The following is a 23579-nucleotide window of genomic DNA, read 5'->3' on the forward strand; positions in this document are numbered from 1 at the left end:
CCTAAATACATGTGCACATATGTCAATATTTTAAAATAGAGAAAGCAGAATATATTTTTAAATTTTACACAGGCTACTTACTGTCACCTGAGAATTTTATTTGTAATCATATAGTTCACTGATATTCCTTAATAAGCATAAATAGGGAAATCTCTTAAAGTTAATTCTTTTTATACTGGCACTCAATACACATTATCAGTAACAAATAATCTAGAGAGTTACAAATCTAACCCGCTTGTTTGTTGTAACATTGGGAAGGCCATTAAGGAAGGTTTTGACAATCAAAAGTGCCTGCCATGATGACCTTGGCAACAACAGTTTTGATGATGTGGTGAGAGAGACACCAGATTACAGAGGACTGAAGAGTGAATAAGAGATGAGGTAGCAAAACACAAAAATTTTCTATTCATTTGGCTAGAAGTTTATCTACGAAGAGGAGCCAAGAAGTAGAATGGTATCTAGATTGGGTTGTAAGGTTGTAAGGCTTTTCGCTTTATCGTTGTTGCTGTTTTTAATATGAAGTAGTAGACTATGCCAGATGATAGGACTGATCGTGGTGAAGAGAGCAGGGACTAATGGCGCAGGGAGGAAAGGGAATGGAAAAAGAAAACTCTGAACAAGTCATACCCATTGGGTTCTAGCCAGCTTGTGATCTTGCCTTCCCGACCACCTGCCGTGGACTTTGGACTTACTTAGCCAGCCCCGCAACTGCATCAACTAATTTCTTTAAATCCCTGGTTCTATTTCTCCAATTGAATCCTGACTGATACGAAATTTAATCCTCAAAAAGTCCTTGAAAAGGTGATAAAGTTATGCACCAGTTTCTAAGAAGTCAGGGAGGAGGTGAGTGAAGATTTCTATAGTGAGATTTCACTTAATCTGAGTTTTAAATAATGTCATATACAAACGTCCAAACCTGTAGAAAATTTTTATAAGATTTTATTTGAGCCCAAACGATGACAATGCTGGGAAACAAGATCTTAAATGCTCCAGAGAATGACAGCGTGCAGTTTCTTTCATACACTTGGGATTAAAGAGGGAACTTAAGGAAAATGACATGAAGGTGGGAGAAAGCAAGGCAGCAATTGGATTACATGATAGTCAACAAGGTTATATGCCTTCCGGAGGGTGTGTTTTCCAGGGGTCCAGAAAAGCGGATTACTCCTGGCTTTTCAAAAAGGTGAAAGAACATTACCAAGAAGTTGAAAAGGAAAATCTGCTGAATGAGAGGAAATATTTGCACATCATATATCTGATAATGGTCTGATATCCAGAATATATAAAGAACTCTTACTACTCAACAACAAAAAGACAAAACATCAATTAAAAAATAGGCTAAGGATTTGAATAGACAGTTCTCTGAAGAGAATATATACAAATGGCCAAGAAATACATGAGAAGATGCTAAACATCAACGTTCACTAGGCAAACACAAATCGAAACCATAATGAGGTACCAGTTCACACACCTTAGAATAGCTATAATCAAAAACAAACAAACAAGCAAGCAAACAAAACAGAAAATAAGTGTTGGCAAGCATGTAGAGAAACTGGAACCCACCTCCACTGCTAATAGGAAGTAAAATGATTCAGTGTAATGGGAAATAGTTAAACATAGAATTATTATATTACCAAGCAATTCGACTCCTAAGTACATCCCAAAAGAATCGAAAACAGGTTCTCAGACAAATACATATCCATAAGAGTACTATTCACTTCAGCCAAAAGACGGAAACAATAAAAATATCCATCAATAGCTGAATGGATAAACAAATTGTGGTATAAATACATAATGCAATATTATTAAGACATGAAAAGAAACGAAGTGGATGAAACTCAAAAACACTGTTAAGCAAAAGAAGGTAAACACAAAAGGTCATGTATCGTATGATTCCATTTAGATGAAATACTCAGAATAGGTAAATCTGTAGAGACAGAATGCACACTGGTGGTTGCCAGGAGCTGGGGTGGGATGTATGGGAAGTAACAGCTTAATGGGTATGGGCTTTCGGCATGATGAAATGTTTTGGAACTAGAGAGAAGAGTAGGTGTACAACACTGTGAATGTACTAAATACCACTAAAATGTTCACTCGAAAGTGGTTAATTTCACATAACATGACTCTCACCTCATTTTTTTTTTAATAGAAGAAAAGCCAGTCTCTATAGTTGGAGTTCATATTAAGCAACAAAAAGAATGTATCCTAAAGTTGCATTCATTTTCATTTCATGTTACGATTAAATGAATTCCATTTTGTGTTTTGGAGTTGTTCCATTGAATTTGAAAACTAAACGAGATGTGGCTTGCCATTCCAAACAAACAGTAAGAAATAAAATTACAAGATAGATGGTTTAATTATTTTTTTATCAAGTGTTTTAAAACATTTTTGAGATTTTTAATAGTAAAAGGAAATCATATTTAGTACAGCTGGATCATTTCTACATAATTGGCTTTTCATTCTTGATCTGTTTTTGAACTGTTTACTCCTTTTTAGTAATTAACCATTATCAGCTTCATTAATAAAACAGAAACCACCTCTTCTAATCATTTATAAAACTTTTGTCAAATGAAATATAAACAAAGAATAGAATCTGGGCAAAGTAATAGCTCTTTAAAAGCTACTGTAACTAATTATAAGAGTAATGTAGTTATTTTTGTTGTGTTCCATTTATTATGAAAGAATCCTCAAAACCTACAGCATTTCTCTTGGCTCAGTCAGTTATTTGAATTACTTTAACAATACTTTTATCCATCAATGTAAAAGCAGAATTTTCAGCTACTGATTTGTGTCCATAAATTATAAAAATCAGATTCCTATTAAATCATGCCACCTTTAGAGGCATTGTTTTCTATTTAATTTTTAGTTGACTGAGTGGAAAAGAGAGTAGGAGGTAGTTTAAGATATATTTCTTAGCTTAAGATATACATGTGAAATTGCACAAGCAAACTATCAGTTTGTGTTTCCAAAAACAAAATTAGATTTAAATATCCAATTCTAAAAGATTGCTCTTCTGGGGTTTAATGAAAATGCCACAAAGTTTAACTGATTTACATGAAAATATGCTCCACTTTTGTAATACTTTCTCTCCAAGTCTTCATATTTTATAAAGTTGAGAATGTTATTAATTTCGAGAAGTCAAAAAACTAGAATGCTATTTGAAAATATAAAGGATAATGATGAGATGCAAGCTTTATAGGCATAAATGATGCTAGTGGCCGATCATCAATTGAGCATGTTCTTTGAGCTTCTTTTCTAGTTCATTGACATACTTTGTTGGCTAAAGGGGTCAATCTGTCACTGTGGAGCAGAAAAAGGCTTATAGGGTGATTCAGTCCATGATCTTTTATTCACTACTATTCAATTAGACTCTGGTCTGCAGCTGTCTTCTTCACTTTTGTGTTCACGTACCCATCACAGGGCCTGCCTCATAGCAGACGATCAGGAAGTATTTTGTAAATGAATGAATGAAGAATGAATTGGCTGCTACACTAACCAACTGAGCTAACCAGAGATTAAAAGTAAAGACGTAATAAAGTAATGCCTCTGGCATTCAAGAAAATCAGAATAATTACTTAGGGACTTCATTATCTTACACCTTCTGTTTTAAATTCAAGATCGATTTATTCTCATTTTGTAGAAGGAAAACTGAACACATCGACACTTTGTTTATGAATCTACTGGTGCTTTATCTCTCTGGGCTATAATTGTTTTCATTCATGTTTACCTAATAAACTAATCATGTAGACCTCATAAGTAGAAATCATGTTCATTTTTATTTCCATGGTGCTTAATTAAGTGATTTGCATATGAATGCTTAATAAATGCTTGTTGAACCCCAAACTGATACTTTTTCTAAAATATTTTCCTCTTCATTTTTATGTTGTTTCTAGTACATTAATGTAGCATAGACATTTCAGAATACAAATATCTGTAGATAATGGCAGGGATATTTCTAACTGTTTTTTAATTTATACTTAATATATTTTTGTAATCATATTGATTAGCACTGGATTATGGAGAAACAGCTCCAAAAATTATAGCTTCTAAATAGTATTAAATATTTTGCTATTTTTTGAAGTTATGCATATTTTATGAAGTATCTTCATTCAACTTTTAAAGAATATTATATATATTTTTTAATTATATTAATAAAATAACCAACAAGGAAATTAAACCTTATAACAACCTCAATTTCAAAGGCAGGAAAGTTTCCTAAAATGTTCTCATTTCAATTTTTCTATCTTAGAGAATTTGGAAAACACTAACTGCCCAATATTTTTATATTTTACCAATGAAAATCTGCTGAGATAAATATTATTTTTTCTCCAAAGTGACAAAGATATAGGAGTACCTATTAAGGGTATTTTGAAGGGAAAAATCACCTGGTTTAAAGAGCCAGGTAAATCTCCTGTGTATGAATTAAAGAACTGAATAATATCATGGAGAATTTGGGAATCACCATTTATGAGACTGACATTCTTTACCTAGAAATTTTACTGTTGGATTTAGACTGTCATATTTTGTGTAAATGCACTTTAAAGTATGGAATTAAATACTCTAAGACTTTTTCATTATACTTTTCCCTTTCCTTAATATTATGTTTCCATAATATTTTAGAAATGAACATCATTTGTACATACTCTTTTTTTGTCATTATCAATCTGTTTTGTGTAATTGGGCACTGACAAATCAACTCAGGCTCTAATAGTAAGGAGAAAAAAAATTATTCACATTTTTGATGTAGTATTTATGACTACTTGACACTTCTCTTTAATTAATGCCAGAGTTAGAATGAGTATTTTTTAAATTATCTATGGAATAGGATAATTATGTTCTTGTTTTTTAACTAAATCAAGTAATCATTAGCTGCTCTTCTGCATCCTGCCAGAATGAACGTGTAGCATTTTGACAAAATGCAGATGTAGTGCTAACAGTTATTAAAAGCATGAAAACATTAACTTTTAGCAACCTCATTTTTCACTTGGCACCCACGTTTAAGGTTTTATCGCACTATAGTTAAACACTGAAAATTAAAGTGAACAACTTATCTATTCTCTTCAGCCTCAAAAGAATACATGTGATAGAAAGTAAAGGCATTAGGAAGAAGAGGTAATGTAAACAGTTGTTTTAGTGCTAACCAACATAATTCTAATCACTTATGGCTGCTGAAACTAAAGTGTCAGAGAAGGATTGTTCTAGAAACATTCACTATAATTATCATTTGCTCTTCAGAATTTCAGGATTACAGAATCGATATTAGGACTTGATTTATTAAACATTACATGAGAACTCTAGATTGAAGAATTTCTAGATCAGAATATTTTAGATAGCAGCCCCTCTAATCACAAATTTAATTTAGTTCAATTCACAGCCATTCACAGCACACCTTAAAAGGAGGTTCTCGACAAATATTAATGACTACCTCGAACCTCTTGCCACCTGACTATAAACTAAGCACTTCACTGGCAACCAGAGAAATGCAAAGATAAAAACAAGATAATTCCTTCTTAGATGAGGAATAGGACTGAACATAAGTAACTACTATTTAGGGTAGAATGTAGTAGATGCTATTCAAACAAAGAATTACAAGGATATAGCAAAGGAAGACATAAATAATTAGCATAGCCCACAATAAACATTTATAGAGGAAATTTATCATTCCTTCTAGCCACCTGGTATCTGAAACTTTTCATTTGTAAGATTCCCTCTCTATGATTCTTGGTAAGGCATTGCCCAGTTTCCACTATGGAAACTAAAAATGTGCCTTTCCATTCTCCCTTGTGGCTAGAGCATAGGCTCAACTGTCTAGCCACCCCACTCCTACCCCCAACTCTGCCCAAGTAACAAAGACCGCACAGAATTCTCTCTGTGGTAGTGGCTACAGTTGCAAATAAAGTTCTGGAGCAACAGCAGCAGAAGTATTCAAAAAGCATCCGCGGAGCAAGCTGAAGCATCTAATGATGAGGACAGTGGTTGTGACGTCCTCACTGGACAAGTTCTGCAACAGGATTTTAAACATCATTCTTGGTTGCACAAGCCTGAACCTGATTCTCCAGTCTTCCTAGTGATTCTGTAGGCAACCCAATGTCCTTCAAATAAATGATTCTTTGTTCTAACCAACCAGAATTTGTTTCTATAGCTACCAGCTAAGAACCTTGGTAGACACAAGACTTAACAAATAGTAGCCAGTTTTCCCTCAGTCATATTTCCACCTGCTGACTCAGCCTAGGACATTATGAATCACTACAAACACAGATGAAAGTTTTGTGTGGACACAAGTTTTCAACTCCTTTGGATAAATAGCAAAGAGCTCAACTGCTGGATTGCATGGTAAGAGCCTATTTAGTTTGCAGCCTTTAAAGGGTATATGAATGGATAGTTTGAATCTTTTTCAGTTAAGGATGTCTTCTCTGTTTTAAATTCGTGGAAGAAGTTTAGTAGTTGGTTGGTATGAATGATCTTACCGTTATTACATTTATAGAACATTTTAGAAAGTTCGAAAACACCCTTTACCCTTATTTATCTCATAAAATGCTGTGAAGAGTAAATATACTAATATCAGTAAATGCTTGTTACATGCCTAAAACCTAGAAAGTGCTCAATAAATATACATTATTGTTGCAATTATTATTATTTAAAGATATTTTTGTGCTTTTTGGTGAATATATTTAGTTTCAATTTTGTTCCTACTTTAATTCTATTTAGCAAAGATGTTCCATCAAGTCAGATTTATCAAAGAATACCTGTAGCACTTTTTAAAGGAAAAAAAAAAACATTGTCTAATGATATCCAAAAATGTTCACACTGTTTAGAAATTGCATATTACAACCCTAACCCTTTATTAAAAGCATGTACAACCCTATAAGTGGAAAGGCAGAAACTCTGGCATCGGCCCAGTGCAGGAAGTGAACTGCACAATCACTACTGACCCATTGGGAGTAACATGGCTGAGGTTACAACCCTGCCAGTACTCCCCACATATACACATACCACTCGCAGATAGAAAAGGAAAGGAAGAAATAAAGTAAGCCTGCTTATCTGAGCCAACTTTTCCATTTATTAAAAATTGAAGGTGCTGTCTTCTTAAGAATGATGGGTTATATTGTGCATACAATTTAAAACCTAGTGTATCACTGGCTTTGCTCCCACTTGCTCTTCCAAGACTTCTGTCTTCCAGTAAAATTTGCACTCATATTTATAGATGCCCTAAAGGATGCATCACATGTGATAACAAATAGGACCAAATACTATCTGGAATCTGTTTTATTTTGCCTCTTCTGTCCCACTAAAAGTAGATCTCTATTGAGCACCTTCCACTGGATGATTGATTCTGTCTCTATCAAGCACCATTGCCACCTCAGTTGGGTATCATTCTATCCACCAGATACCATTTCTCTAAATTTACTGTCATCTTCTTTAGCCAGACATGATTACTGATTCCCAAAGGCTTCACTCTCTTCCACCTCTAATACTACAATTTGCCTGTAAGAAACTCAACTATGCTACAGAAAATTGTAAAATCATAGAGATTATACCATCACAAACCTATAATTTCTCATTTTAGTTAGATCCCTAATACCTCTCATTTACCTTTCATGATCAGTACCTTTCTTTCTATGGCAGATTACAAAAAAATGGACACATTCTTCCCCTCCCATAAAAAAGTGGAGTCTCTCTCCACCCCTTGAATGTGGGCTGGCCACATGATTTGCATTGCCAATAGCATATATGAGTAGCAGAGACTTGAAGGAACACTTGCACACTGGGGCTTGGAATGATCTCGTAATCCAGTAGCCAAGTGAACAATCATGGCTAGTCTACCAGATCACCCAGTCACCGCCATCACACCAGTTGTCAGCTGACCTACCACCCATCCAGGACCAGCTAGACCCCTGCCAATCAATAATCGCAAACCAGAATCAGCCATGCCTGACCCAGACCAGAAGAACTACACAGCATGCTCATGAACAAAAGAAATGGTTATTGTTTTAAGTCACTAAGTTTTGGGGTAGAGTTTACTGTGCAGCAACAGATAAATGATACACCCTCTGATTCACTTCCGTCATTACTTTATTCCAGACCTTTGCTCCACTCAGTGAACACCCCACTACCTTTCTTAGTACCTAATTTTACCTTGTTTTTCAATAAGAAAGACATACTTAACACCCCACCCTGCCCTAACACCACTCTATAGCATAGTGATAAAGAGTATTTGGGGTTTCATAACTAGGACTTGCTGTCTCCCCACATTTTGATAATACCAAAAATGCCTATTTCTTAGATTTTCCACAATTAATTTAAATGATATTAGACTCTGTTTATTTAAAAAATCCACGAGTCATTTCATTTGTTTCTACTTTTTAAATCTCCGTACATGAAGGAGAAGAGAACAGCATCAATTATATTCTGATTTCATTTTTGAAAAATGAGAACCTGTATATGTGTATATCAGTTTCCTATTGCTGTCATAACGAATTGCCATAGGGTGACTTAACACAAGAGTTTGGAAGCCAGAAGTGTGAAATCAAGGTGTCAACAGGGTCGACACCTTTGGAGGCTCTGAGAGAATCCATTCCATTCCTCTCTCCTAGCTTCTGGTGGCTATAGGCAGTCCTTGACCTTTCTTGGCTTTTAGATCCATCACTTTAATTTCTGCCACCACCTTCACATGACCTTCTCCTCTGTGTGTCTCTGTGTATTTTCTGTCACTTTTAAGGACACCTGTTATTGGACTTTGGGTTCACGCTAATCCAGGATGATTGCATCTCAAGATCTTTTTCTTAATTACAAATACAAAGATCTTTTTTCCAAGTAAAGTCACATTCACAGACACCAGGAGTTAGGGTATGGACATATGTTTTGTGGGACACAATTCAACCCACTACAAAGTGTATTTAAACCTTTTAGAAAATAGAAATATCAATTTAAATATTATTACCAGGACAATAAATTAAGACAACCAATCAGAATTATAGACTTTTTAGATATTAAAGTTTACTTTCATAGGCCATAGCAATGATCTCTTAAGTCATAGTGTCTCTTAATTAGAATTAACATTCACAAGGACAGTTTTAGAATACAAAGTAGATTCTACTTTTCTGACTTTCTAGAAGACTAAACATTTCTCCATATCTTGTTGAGGTTTCGTTCACCATAATTATGAAGGTCTGTGCTTTTTCAAGGCCAAATCCTAGAAAGCCATTAGTTAACAGCAACAGGAAAAAAAAAAAAATTCTGAGAACTCAAAATTCACCATGTGGAGAATGAAAAAAGAGCAAAATAGGATATTTAATAAATACAATATGGGATGTGTAAATAAGCCAATCACAAAATAACAAATACGATTTGTAAAATTGTACTCATATGAGGTGCCTAACGTAGTCAAATTCATAAAGACAGAAAGTAGAATACTGGTTGCCAGGGGCTGGGAGGAGGACAAGCTAAGGAGGACTTTAATGTTTAATACGCACAGAGTTTCAGTTTCACAAGACGAAAAGATTTCTGGAGACGGATGGTGGTGATGGTTGCGCACTGTGAATGCATTTGATACTACTGAACTGTGTATTTACAAATGGTTAAGATGGTAAATTTTATAAGTATTTAACCGTAATTTTTAAAAAACTAAATTAAAAAAAAGGATGACTGAATAACAATCCACATCAATCAAAACCAATAGGTAAATTTAGAAACTCGGACCCTGCAGGACTAAAACTCAACTTGACCACCAGGCTGTGGGAACGGGAAATCAAGGGCGTGGCAAGGGCAGGCCTCCGGCTCCGGGGGCGGGGCTGCAGGGAAGCCTCGGGTGAAAGCAGGTCATCCCAGGCCGGGCCGCCACTGCGCAGGCGCGCATCGGGGCTGCCCCGGCGCCTTGTAATCGGACCCGGAAGTTACGTGTGTGACGCTGAGCCAGGTTCAGGGAGGGTCAGAGCGATTCGCTTAGGTGGGCAGTGCTGGGGCTGTGGTCCGGAGGAGGCCGCTATGAGCTGCACCATCGAGAAGATCCTGACAGACGCCAAGACGCTGCTGGAGAGGCTGCGGGAGCACGATGCGGCTGCCGAGTCGCTGGTGGATCAGTCGGCGGCGCTGCACCGGCGGGTGGCCGCTATGCGGGAGGCGGGAACAGCGCTTCCGGACCAGGTCAGGCAGAGGGTAGGGGTCGCTGCCCTCAGGTTCTGGGCGCTTGAGAGGTGGAAGGCGAGGTCAGCTGGGAACTCAGCCTGGAATTTATTCCTGGTCTCAGAGGGCGGCGGTGAGATCTCTCTGCGGGGTCGGGGTTGAGAATGCTGCCTTGGAGCCCTGACCTCTGCCTCTTCAGTTGCATCTGGGGCTGTTCTGTTTACGGAGCGCTTAGTCTGTCTCTGTTTGTCCAGTATCAAGAGGATGCATCCGATATAAAGGACATGTCCAAATACAAACCTCACATTCTGCTGTCCCAAGAGAATACACAGATTAGAGACTTGCAACAGGAAAACAGAGGTTAGTCAGGCCTTTTTGTGTAGTTATGATTTTCTTAGTTATTATGATATTTCAAAAGTTCTTGCAAAACTGCCAAACTGTTCACAAAAGTGCACATGCTATATATATTTCCAGGTCAGTACTTTTAATAAGAGTTATTCTGTGCTGACCCAGTAACAATAAAAGTTTGTTACATTACCCTATTCAAGGTGGTCTGACCGATTTCGTATTTGTAGGCAGCTTATCAAAGAGGTGTTTAATCGAGTAAATTATTGCATGGCTTATTTAAGCATCCCCAGATGGAGGCTTGCACAACAAAAGATCCTCGGGGATTAAAATTCAATGTTTAAATATTAATTGAAATAACTACCACGGTCAAGATTAAAGGTTTTTTATGTTCTTATGCAAAGTAGAAAAACTGAAGTTTATACCCAGGGTATGTGTTCTTAGGTTTGACGAGTACATTATTGATGATCTTGTGAGTAGTTATTTGTATACCAGTTTACAGAGGACTTCCACATAGATCATCCCATTGTATTCTTATATTTTCATTTCGAGGTGGATAAGTCGAGTATGTATTATTACAATGCAGATAAGAAATAGGCTCAGAGAGGTTAAATGATTTGCTTACGAGTATTAAGCTAATAACTCACATCTGATTCCACATCCCATGTTTCTACCTAATTATGTTGCCTCTGCCTAAAAAGTTGTTTCACATAGACCTTAACTGTTGAGTTTTATGGACTTAAACACTGATTTACAACTTTGGAGTCACAGTATCTCATGGAGTGCCATAAAATTCCAACTGTTAAGACTTTGGCTTTGAGTGCTATCTCTCAGATGTCACTGCCAAGTTATTTTATTTTTTGATAGAGCTGTGGGTTTCCTTGGAGGAACATCAGGATGCCTTGGAACTCATCATGAGCAAGTACCGGAAACAGATGTTACAATTAATGGTTGCTAAAAAAGCTGTGGATGCTGAACCAGTCCTGAAAGCTCACCAGTCTCACTCTGCAGTAAGAAACTTTGATTCTAAATGAACTGAAGTTTTAGATTGTGTGCTTGTTTTTAAAGAGAAGTTAGCTTGTTTTCCTTTCATGTTTATCACATTCGCTGTTGATTTTGCTATAGTTTTGTAAAGCTATGAATAGAAAGAAGGGGGTGAGGGGCTGCACAGGTCCTTTTATTTAATAAGGACTAAGGTTCCTCCCTCCCTCACCAAGATCTATGTCCAAGATGTTAATGAATGCTTAGTTCTTCCACCAAACATGCCAGTCAGTGTTGAAGGTGTTCAGTAAATACTTGATTGGTTATTGTTTTACATTTCACTAAACTATACTCCTTGGTTGTAAAGAGCATGAATTTATCTTTTTTCCTGACATAGCACTTGGCACATAGCAGACAGTCAGTAACCTTTATTAGACTGAACTACATAGCATCCTATTCTGTCATTAAGAGAGAAGTATGGTTTAAAAAATACATACATGGCAGTTTCTACACTTTGGTTTCTCATGATTTAATTTGGGAGACCCAGTAATTGTTCTTATCTCTGTATTGTGCTAGTTGCCATAGTACATTCACATGTCCTATATCATTTAATCTTGGATTAATAGATTGGTGCCTCACTATTTGCTACAATGGAATTTATGAAGTTTCATCTTAGATTCCATTGAAAACATTTTAGTGACTTAATGAAAGTCTTAGGAAATGGATGTTTTAAATACGTGAATGGTTTTCACATGGAAAATAAACTTTATTTTCTTTAGTCTAAAGGAGAAAACTTAAACTTTGAAGGAGACAGAGTTTAGCTCATATGAAAAACGTGTTAAAAGTCTAAAGACAGAATAATGTCCCTTGGAATGTGGTGAGCTTCTTGCCAATGAAAGTATTCAAATTTAAGTTAAACAGCCATTTAGAGATATTGTCCAACATCCAGTGGGTGGTTAGATTAGAATCGATCTTTTGAAAACAAATTATTTGTGAATACCACAAGATAACTTTATCATGGCTTGGCCTCTGAGGACTCAGTTTATAGTGAAACTCGTGTGTAACCTCTGTACCACAGATTAAATGAACTTTTTAACATCATAGTGCATACGTTCTCACAAACTTCATATCTGTAGGAAAGATAGCATTTTCACCTTTTTTGTGTTATGTCTTCACAGGAAATTGAGAGTCAGATTGACAGAATCTGTGAAATGGGAGAAGTGATGAGGAAAGCAGTTCAGGTGGATGATGACCAATTTTGTAAGATTCAGGAAAAACTAGCCCAATTAGAGGTAAGATTGTTGCTGTTTCAGGCTCACAATATTTCAGAGAGTTTTCATAGAGTCTGGAAGGTACGCATTATTATCCTATCATTACATGTGTTGATGTTTTCTGTATGCTCATGATTTTAAATTAAAACTCCTCCTCCACACCCTTTTCAAGAAAGGAAATGCATTCAGCAGCAAACAATGAAAATACCAACCATGTATTTGCTAGAAATTGAGATATTATCATATCAAGAGGGTAGAAAGAGTGGAACAGATTACATGTGAACTAAAATCCCTCATCTGCCTTATAAGGAAGTTCAATAGATGATATCTGAAATTGGTAATCAGGAAATAACAATACAGGTATATTATTTAAAATTATAGAATACCAACGAAATAGATAAAAATATTAAAAGTGGTTGCCTTTAGGGAACAAAGTCAAGGAACTACTATTTACTTTATAAGCCTTGTAGTCTTGATTTTTTAAAAGCTATTTTCATGTAATATTTTGATTAAAATAGAAATAATTTACAAAGAAAGGCATGGGGTGTTAGTGTGCCCCTTAAATTGTTAAGGAAAAACATTATAATAGATGGTATGAATCCTGCTTATTATAAGATGTTATCATGGGCCTTTTGAGAAATACCAGAGAGAAAAAGGCAGGGTCCCTGCTCAGAGCAATAAGACTAGTAAAGCAGGTCCTTGAATTAACTTCATTTCATTCCACGTCCTTTCGTTGTAACCTTGATGAGATGCCATAGGAACTTAACTCTTGTTTGTAGCAGTCAGCCTATGGTAAATTGGGTTTCTTTATATGTCGTTTTTCTTAAAGTCGCAGTACCTATCGATGACGTTAAGAGAGGACTTACTGTACTAGTATGATATGAAATGGCATATAATTGCTAGGAGAGAGAGAGGACATCTAAGATCAAGCAGAGTAAAAATATTACTAGGAATTTGAAAGATAGGATAAACAGTAGTAAAATTTGTGTGAACCATGAAGAGTATGACAAGTAGTGAATTCCTCCAGTGGAGAGGAATCTTGTTTTTTTCTTTGTAGTCCTAATGTGGCATAAAAAATCTGCTCAGTAAATATTTGTTAAATGAATAAAAAAGTAGTAGTATTTTAAGAAATTCTCAGTTCTTTTGTTTTCTTAAACTTTTAAAATTAAAATAATATGTTTTCTGTTCCTGGCCAAAAACAATGTGTTCTGATGCAGTTTGACAGTCAAAATATCTAAAATATATACTTTTCTTTTTCAGCTTGAAAATAAGGAACTTCGAGAGTTATTGTCCATCAGCAGTGAGTCACTTCAGGTCAGGAAGGAAAACTCAATGGACACTGCTTCCCAAGCTATCAAATAACTTCATCTTCTGAAAGATGGCTGGAGACAGTTTATCAAGGAAGGAAGTTACTCTCTTTCTAGTCAAGTATTGTCCTGTCACTGTCTTGCCTCAGACTTTAGTGTTGATTAAGGAAATTGGGTGGCAATTTAGAACTGGCAATCAGAATCAGCTCTCAACAAAATAATTCTTGGGTGTGTTAGTGAAAATACGCACTGAATTTCACCATTCCTTTCTCTAAGAGACTACTTTTAATTTTCATTTATGGGACCTTGATTTATATAAACGGTGTTTTCAGTTTGTTTTTGTTCTTTCACATCTCTGAAACTTCAAGCATTTTGTTATAAGGCAACAATTTTATTTTATATAGAGGCGTATATTGCAATCATAAAAAAAAAAAAAATCAAAAAGAGACTAGCTTTTTAAATTTATTTGGCATATACCTGGATTATTTGCCTTTTGAGGAAAGTAATATAAATTCACAGAACTAGCTTGGCAAATTCTCTGATTTGTAATATCATTTACCTCCTGTGAAGTTTTAAGTCTCTCTGGTGCTGAGAGTTGGCACTTATGGCCTTGTGTCTTTACTCTTAATTTGAGAGAACCTACTGCTAAGTCCCCAGGAAACATACTTGAAAATAAGTCAACTGTTTTTTTTCCAGCAGTAGTATAGTCATTGTATTGTTTAAAGAATGCTGAGAAATTTGTCCTGTGCACACATGCATACACTCTTAGTTCAAATGCTTTTAGATATTAATAATCAATTTTCAGTTTTTTTGTCCTGCTAGGAAACCTTCAACTTGGGTAGTTCACCAAGTGTGAAGAGCATATAATAGGTTTACTCACATCATAGTTCTTAGGTACTCCATTGCACTAATGGAACTTCTATTTTACAGTTAGGAACCATCTCTTACTTGGCTGTCTTTCATTACTAGTGCCAGTAGTTGGCTCTCGTGTTAGATTCCATTTTTCACAATGAAACAAAGTTTTATCACCTAATGAGTTATTGCATTCATAGTACTATGTAGATAACAAAGCAGTGTTGAGATTCAAACACTTAGTGGTCAACTAGGCTCACTCATCAACTCATTTCCCCATCTCAGTTTCCTTACATGTAAAATTTACAAGTTACTTCATGTTATACTATTAATTTACGTTTGCCAAAAAATAACTGAAATAATGAATGCTAAACCTGTCAATATTTTCCAGTACCGTTCTGCAATGGAGAGACACAGTATTAAAAAACTTTTTATTAGTGTTTTGTGTGATGTAAAATTTCTTTTGTACTTCCATAAAAAATTAACAACTAAAACAACATCTAAGATACCCTAAAAGCATCTGATCCCAGTAATACTAATGGACTTGCTTTTTATGGTAAGCTTTAATGAATAGGTATATGTCATTTCAGAATTTGTCAAATTTCTATTCAAAGTCCATAGAATTTGGAAAGTACTTCTACCCCAGGTGCTGGCATTTTTATCTCATTTCCCAAGAGTAAATAAACTTTTAGCCCAGCCATTTGCCTTGATGTATATACCCTAAGCGCCACCATATGTCCCACAATTCCAAGTACCCTATACCATTCATCAGCTGCCAGTTTTTAGTGAAAATGATAAAGTAATGAAATGGCCCATTAAAATATAACATGGTATCCCTTTATCTGCCTTACATTCCTTTGAATTTATAAAGTTCTATACATCTCAGATATCAGGATAAATCTGTATGTTGACTTTTGCCCTTGAAAAATGAAAAGCTTGAAGTATGAGACTTAAGAGCTCTCAGAACTCTACAAAATATAAATTCTGGCTGGTGTTAATTCTATGAAGATAAGTGATGTTAAGAAACTGAAGGGGAGAAGGAATGTTTTACACTTTTATTTGCATGAATATTAAAGTTTCTTTTGCAGTAGGTAGAGGAACGTGACTGGTTTGCAGAATCTTAGTACACACCTATCTTTTCTAATGAAACCTAGTTTTGAGAATATCAGCTAATTCTACTCAGTAATAAGTCTAATTATTACGAAATGCAAAGGTTTGTTTTTTGCATGGGTAGCAACCTGTCAGGCAGAGGGTTTTTCATAAATATTTTATAATAAGCACAGTGTAGTAAGCAGTCTAACACTATAAATAATTTTTTTGAAATGATTTTGAGGATTTCTTCATAATTAGAAATAATATATGATTACAGACCAAATTATAAAATTGAAACTAAGTTTGGAAGTATTTTGAAAAAAATGCTTAAATATTTACCTTTATTACCTTGATTTATATGTATACCTTAGACATAATTTGATTTAAACACTGAAGGTCTATTTCACTGTTCCTCAAAATGTGGTTCACTGACCTACTGAAATAGAAATCTGGGAATGAGATCCAGGAATTTGTATTTTATAAATAATCCCAGAAAACTTCTAAGGACACTTGTTTGAAATGTCTAATGTATATGCCAGGCACTTCATTTAGAGTTAAAAATAGAAAAAGGGGGTGTGGACATTGACACTGTTTTCAAAGAAAAATCTAGTAAATAGAACAAACAAGTATACATATACTTACGACGCAGCGTGATAAATCCAATCAATATAAAGATGTAGGATACAGAAGTGGGAATGGGACTAAGCATGAGAGACAAAATGGGAAGGAGAAATAGAAAGCTCGATGCTTTCTAGTCATTGTATAATCACTATTTCAGGTCTACCTTTTATAGATATTTCGGGATAAGGTTATGTTATTTGTCAAAACTGGAACTAAGATTCAAGTGCAGTTGGACTCAAAAATAATCACTAAGTTACGATCCCATTAAATGACAATTAGTGTTCAGAGTTCAAATAGTTCTTGATTAGCAAAACCTATTTTTATGAATAGCGCAAAAGAAACACTACAGTCCACGTTAGAAAATACGAATTCAGTAAGTGGAAGTCTAACGAGGCAGCTGAAAGGAACAATGCTTAATCAGTGGTCTTTATTGCATACAGAAAGTACAGTTCAGTCTTTCGACTTTGCCTCCTTAGCATGTTGTTTTTCACCCTTCATGCTATTTTCCTGTGGTTGCAAGAAGGTTGCTGCTGTGCCAGACGTCATGTTGAAGGCAGGGAAAAAATGGAACATGGACTGTGTGAAGTATATGCAACCTCACAGGAGGAAAAGCAAAGTTTTCCCAGAAATTCCATGGATTTCCCCTCGTCTCATTTGCCTAACTTATTCACTGATCACTTCTAGTTGCAAAGGAGGCTGTGTACATACTTCCCCCAAACAAAATCAGTATTCTATTAGCAAAAAGGAGAGAGTATTGAGAAAACAACTAACAATGTCTGACATGAGTCCTTTTACACTGCATAGTTTTTAACAAGAGTAAGCATTAGCTGAAGGAGTGTGTCGATATTGAGTAGCCAATAGAATGGGCTCTGGCAGACATCTGTCATTTCTTTGGCTGCCCAATATCCTAACTCCTGTGTTGAGGAAATCCCTCCTAAAAAATTTGAAAGTGTCAGATATACGTTTTCCCAGCCTCTTGCAGCTAGGAAAGCTATATCTGCCTTAAACTTTATATTTAGTAACAGAAGCAGGGAACTAGGCAGAATTTTTTGAGTAAAGGCAGTGACCTACAACACTGGCTATGACCTCCAGCTCCATAGAAGAGCAGCAGAAGTGGCTTTAGTGACAACATTCAGTGCCCAGTGTCAGCAAAATCGGTGGTGTAACCTGCAATGTCTTTTCCAAGAGGGGACACAGGACCTTCTCTGAAGCAGGTATCTAAAGAGATTAGAGGCTGTGTAGCCTCTAATTCCAGTTTTCTGTCTGTCCTAGAAATCCTGAGAATTACTTATTAGCCTCTTAATAAAATCATTTTGTTAAAATTAACCTGAATTGCTTACAATTAAGAACGGTGACTGATAAGCATAGTTTAAAAAACCATGCAAATATAAATTTTATCAACACTATGCATAACTATGCACTTATATTTTATTATAATATTTGACACTTAAAAAGATAAACGTAACATGCATATAAGTTATCAAGCACAATAACTCATCAGCTAATTTAAGAATTAGAACATGACCCAACTTTACATCTATCTATTTGAGCTCCTCTTCCCCTTGCCCACCGTCTGCTCCCTCTTTTTAATAGTTTCATCACATGTAAAAAGACCTAAAATATGTATATACTCATAAAGTGACATTTTTTAGTTTTGTTCCTTTCTGAGCTCTATGAAAATGGTATACTATATGTGGTCTATGAGGATTTGATTTTTTTTTTTTTACTCAATATCGTTTCTAAGATTGGTTTTGTTTCTAATTATTCACTCATTTTCATTGATATACAGTATTTCGTTGTGTGACTATACAATATTTTGTTAAGTGATACATAAATAAAATACATTTAAAAAATTCTCAATAATCGACTTGCTAATTTTTCATTCTCCATCTACTTCATTTATATTAGACACATTGCTCCATAAGCAGTCATATTTCATATTTTGCAGTTATTTTACTGGTATTTGTCTCATGGTAACTCTCAGAGTGAATTAAGGAGTATTATCCACTAATATTCACAGTGGAAAATGGTGCATTTTCTTCTGTCATTCTCCAAGAATGCTAAAGAGGAGGCAGAACCTTCAGAGCTGTGATGAACGACAATTCATTCACCATTCCATCCAGCTGCCTAGAAATACATGTGGAATCAACAGAAGTGAATTACTGCATGTTACTGATCCTAAGATTCATTTCATATTTTAACATCTCTTAAATTGAGATATGTCATATATGTAGGGATTGTGGTGTGGTTGAGTCTTAAGCATATGTAAAATGGGTGATTGATTACTTTTAGCACAGCAGCTTAGCATATCCACATAATTCTTCCATTAAGTGCATTATACAAAACTTCTGCGTTATTCTTGTTTAAATTTTAACATTTTTATTACATAGTCGTTATTTATATAATGCATTTTAACTGGGTGCTTGTTAATGATAAAGTTTTGGATTGTAGGGTTCTAGAACTCTATTCTTTACATTATTTTGGAATTTTTCTTTTTTCAATTAGAGTCGACATTCAATATTATATTCATTGTGGGTGTACAGCATAGTGGTTAGACATTTCTATAATTTAGGAAGTAATTCCCCCATTTAGTACTTGGCACTATAAATGGTTATTACAATATAGTTGACTATATTCCCTATGCTGTACTTTACATCCCATGACTATTTTGTAACTGCCAATTGGTACTTAATTGCTTCAATTTTTTCACCCAGCCCCACAACCCTCCTTCGATCTGGCAATAACTAGTTTGTTCTTTGCATCAATGAGTCTTTTCGTTTTGTTTGTTTTGTTCTTTAGATATCACATATAAGTGAAATCACATGGTATTAGTCTTTTTGTCTGACTGATGGAAATAATTATTCTTTATGAAAGTTTTTGCTTTAAACTGAAATTTTTAATGTGGGTCACTTTACCATTCACTATTACCATAATTTCATAAAAGAAGTTCCCTTTAACTTCCCTAAATAGGAAGGATATGCCAAAATAAGAATGATCCTTAAAGTCTTGAATAAATGTAGCCTTATTTTTTTTTAAATCTTTACATTGACCCTAATTTTTTTGATTTCACAGAGAACTGACAAAAAAATCCATCACTGCTAAAGAAAACCTTATAAATGTGTAAAGGATGCAAACTTTTGATTCTCAGATGCCAGAGAAATGTGCTTATTGATAACTGTAGAGGAAAAAAAGACAATTTATTGTTGATTTAAGTTTTCCAGAGAAGAAAAATTATGATATAATATATGCATTTTTTTGTTCTGATGGTCATTTTTTAATAACTATTTTCCCAAAATCCATGACTACCCTGTTGTATAGGAGATGGTTTCCGAAATGACTTCACGTTTCTGCTTAAATTGTTTTTTTTTAAAAGGAGAAAGATAACTACATTTTTTGTTTTTTAATTTGACTTCAAAATTAATCTGACAAAAAATTATCCCTTTAAAATGTAATGCTATTCTAAAAATGAAACCTACTTCCGATTATTAGTGTTTGTAAAAATAACAAATCATTTAGTGATTTAAATCAAGTTATTACATCTTTTACTTTCTTTAATACATCAGAAGCTAAAATGTATCCATCTGGGTTTATATTTGCATTTCATGTTAAATGTAAATTGATTCAAATTATGTATCAATGAAAAATTTATACAAAATTGAGACATTCAGAATGAGGATGATGAAATGGTTATATGATTTAAGATCTTTAGGAGCTATGTGGAATGGTAGAAATTTAATAGTAGACTTTATTATTTATTAACAGGAATTGTATTTATAAAATTTAAATACAAAAAATAATGGGACCATTATTGTTTACATTTCCCATTGCTGTGATATTGGAGAATGTGTACTCTTAGATCTAATTCTACTTTTAGCCCAGCTTCACATGATCTTGTTTCTAGAGTAAGAGCCCAAGGCAGTTTCTCTAACATAAGATTAGAATATCCAGACTAGATCTATTGCTGGGAAGGAGAGATCTCAATTTAAGAACCCGATAAAGGAAACAGAGCTGGTTTGATATGTTTACATTCTGTACTTCCCCAACAGACCATTCCAATTATTAACAACTTCTTACGCTGTTGTTCAGTCAGTGCTGTTCATTCCACAAGCTTGTGTTGTCTATGCCATGCACTGTCAGGAACCAGGGATGCAAAGACTAAGGTCACAAGCCCTGTCCTAAGGTATCATTAGCTAGCACAAACTAATAATTACAATAGGGTGAGCTATCAAGGCATTGAAAGTGTAGCAAACATCTGTGCCTAGGAAAGCGTGGGAAAGCATCAAAGAACAGAGACAGCTTGGAGGTGGTTTGGCATTGGACCAATAGCAACTGAAGTGGAGAGAAAATCTTTGAACGTCAGTAGAATATTGTTTCTTCTTAGAATTCAAGATGAATTGCTCAGAATTAAAGGTAATATATTCTCTTAACACTGCATCTTTCCTTCATTTCACTTAATGTGTATGTTTAGATTTGTTTTCGTGATTATTGAATGATGTTCGACTCAAAGTTCCCTGAGGACAGAACGATTTCCGTTTGTCCTTACTACCATATACACGCCAATGAGGACAAATATGACATGTCAAATAAATGTCTTTAAAGCCAAAATAAAATGGAGTGAGGGGAAATTCTCAGGAGCGTAACTGGTCATTGTTTATCCAAAACTGTTAAGTGAGAAAGCCACCGAATCTGGGAAAAGCATTCCTCTCACCAAGACAGGACTGCTCTATTGTTTGGCAAGCGATAATTCATGGAACTTTCCTGCTTTCCTCTTACCCCAGAGGATGAATCATCCATTTGCCCTGATTTCAACTTTTTGGTTACTGATTCAGCCTATTGATTACCTGATACCCTACGAATTATCTTCTGGTAACTAGAAAGGTCAGTGAAAAGAGGGTGGTGGTGGTGGTGGTGGTGGTGGTGTGTGTCTTGTTTGGGGAAGTATGTGGATTATGCTGCATTGCACTCTTGTCTGTGGCAAGCAATGTAGTTTCTGGGAGGGAAAGGTCTCACTTAAGACTCCCAAATTATCTTACTAAAAACCTGACTCTTCAGACAATGAAAATTCCAGCCTAATGTAACAGACAAAAGAAAGCTTGCGCTGTAAGGGAAAACTGGGGTTTGGGAGCTTCTGGATTGTCGTTGGGGAAAGAGAAATCCTTAGTATGACAATCGTTTATACGCCCTAGTCTAGCTGATGAAAGCATACTCAAGTTTGCAAAGATCAGAGATGCCGAAAGTCACCCGCCCCCCTGCCCCTTGCGTCCCAGCGGACTCGGTAAACAACGAAACTGCTTCCAACAGCTGATGGAGCCAATGTAGTGGAACGCAGCCACCATCTTGGTTTTGGTTAGGTGCTGAGCACTAGTTGGCGTCACTCGGGTCTCGTGCGCAAGCGTATTAGGAATACGCTCCCCTCCCCTTCCTGTGCACGCGCTCGGAGCCTGCAACTCTCGCGAGAGAAGCGAGATTTATTCCTACGTACCGGGCCGTGCTGCTTATGGCGGCGCTGGAAAGGGGGCGCTGAGCTGTTGGGGTGAGTACGACCTCAGGGTCCAATTGAGGGTAGCAACAAGTCAGGCTAAGGGCGGATGAGAAGACCAAGACTAATGGGAGAGACTTCTGAGTCAAAGTGGGCACTGTAAGAGCTCCGGGTGGGGAGAAATCTTACCCCGAGTCCCTATCCTGGGCTTTACCACCCGGCCTCCTTTCAACAGTCTATGCCTCACGTCAGGCCGCAGGGCTGAAGCGAAGAGTCGAGGCCGGGTGGCCTCGCCTGGTAGCGGTGGTGGTGACTAAAGAAGGGGGAGGGAGCGAAAATGGAGGCTCCGACCGCAGCCAAGATGGAGGCAGGGGTGCGGGGCTCGGGCGCGGAGGCTGCTGGGAGTTGTAGTCTGGCTGCTTCCTCCTCTGCGGTTTGGCAGAGGAAACGGGAACTCCAAGTCCCGACGGGCGGGGTGAGGGGGTGGTGGCGCGGTCCTTTGTGTGAGGCTGAAAGAGCTGGGGGCTTAAGAGAGGGGCCTGCCCTGACTGGATTCTATAGTTTCCTGGCTGTCACCTGCTTGGGGATCTGACTACGAGTACCGGAGCGCAGTGCGGCAGTGGCGCCTCCTTTGTGTATGGACTGAAACCCCGCTCCACCTAAGTGCTTAGAGACACCTCCTTTCCCCAGCCACAGCTGGCACAGTAGCGCGGCTTAATTGTTATTCTTTCACTCACCGAGAGCTATGTATCTTGGGCTCCTACACTCTACCTTCCTCGTTGCGCCTGCCTTTCAGCTTCTTGAAAAAGGGAATTAGCCCCTAATCTTAGGCACATGGCTCTCACCCCTCTATCCAAGGGTTAGGGCGTGCTTTGTGAGAGCTTAGTGGAGTCTTCTTACCATCTTTGCTGGCTCTTAATGGCGCAAGAACCTGGCCCACGTTGTGTAACGAACAGCTTGGCTTCGTCATTCTATGTAGAGTTAGTTTTTTAGAGCCCTGGTCAGAGACACTTTCTAGATTTTCACCATCCTATGTTTTTATCAACATCTTAGTGCCACGGTTCTTTTGCTTTAACGTTTTCCTTTAGAAACACCCAGATGCCTCCTCTCGTTTGACTTAAGTGATACAGGGAACGCTTCCTAAAACAGCCTTCAACCTAGGAGACAGGGTGGAGGGGGAGGGAGGACACTCAAAAGACCCTGGTAGTTTAATCTGTTTCCTTTGAGAGACCTTGCTTTTTATCAGGACGGTATGAAATGGTAGCTCTTGTGCAGAGCTACCTGTTTATAAAACGTAGGTACCAAATTCTAACCTAATGTTATACTGTATCAAAATGCTGAGTAATTTTGAGTTTCTAGAAAGCTACTACATTGAGGGGGACAATATGTTACCTTGTCATTTTGGTACTAATCAGTAATAGGTATTGGTATGGGTAAGGAGGGGGGTTATGTATCGAACAGGCGTGTGCCTGAGTGATAAAATCTCGATAAATACTCAACCTTGTTTCTTTT

The 23579-nt window shown here is 36.5% G+C and overlaps 2 protein-coding genes across 6 annotated transcripts in view; both read left to right on the forward strand.

Moving 5' to 3' along the window:
* Positions 1-9879: 9879 nt before the first annotated feature.
* Positions 9880-18448, forward strand: SIKE1 (suppressor of IKBKE 1). 2 transcript variants are annotated; one of them, XM_016124412.2, is made up of 5 exons: positions 9884-10140; positions 10374-10479; positions 11332-11474; positions 12624-12737; positions 13977-18448. In XM_016124412.2, exons 1-5 carry the CDS (start codon positions 9982-9984, stop codon positions 14076-14078), a joined length of 624 nt encoding a protein of 207 aa, XP_015979898.1. In that variant the 5' UTR covers positions 9884-9981; the 3' UTR covers positions 14079-18448. The 2 variants fall into 2 exon arrangements, with proteins under 2 accessions (XP_015979897.2, XP_015979898.1); XM_016124411.2 differs by lacking the exon at positions 13977-18448 and having other exon boundaries at positions 9880-10140; positions 12624-13957.
* Positions 18449-21997: 3549 nt separating this feature from the next.
* Positions 21998-23579, forward strand: part of CSDE1 (cold shock domain containing E1) — a 34586-nt gene continuing 33004 nt past the window's right edge. For all 4 annotated transcript variants that reach the window (XM_016124385.2, XM_016124386.2, XM_016124387.2 and 1 more), the window contains exon 1: positions 21998-22121. The gene's annotated coding sequence lies outside the window, so the exon portion shown is untranslated. The remainder of the gene's footprint in view (positions 22122-23579) is intronic.

Source organism: Rousettus aegyptiacus, unplaced genomic scaffold (assembly GCF_014176215.1).
Source record: "Rousettus aegyptiacus isolate mRouAeg1 unplaced genomic scaffold, mRouAeg1.p scaffold_m13_p_17, whole genome shotgun sequence".
Classification (NCBI taxonomy): domain Eukaryota; kingdom Metazoa; phylum Chordata; class Mammalia; order Chiroptera; family Pteropodidae; genus Rousettus; species Rousettus aegyptiacus.

Coding starts and splice junctions, on each gene's coding strand:
- SIKE1 (XM_016124411.2), top strand. CDS start 9,982: ATGAGCTGCACCATCGAGAAGATCCTGACAGACGCCAAGACGCTGCTG. Junction 10,141..10,373: donor GAACAGCGCTTCCGGACCAG/GTCAGGCAGAGG, acceptor CTGTTTGTCCAG/TATCAAGAGGATGCATCCGA. Junction 10,480..11,331: donor CTTGCAACAGGAAAACAGAG/GTTAGTCAGGCC, acceptor ATTTTTTGATAG/AGCTGTGGGTTTCCTTGGAG.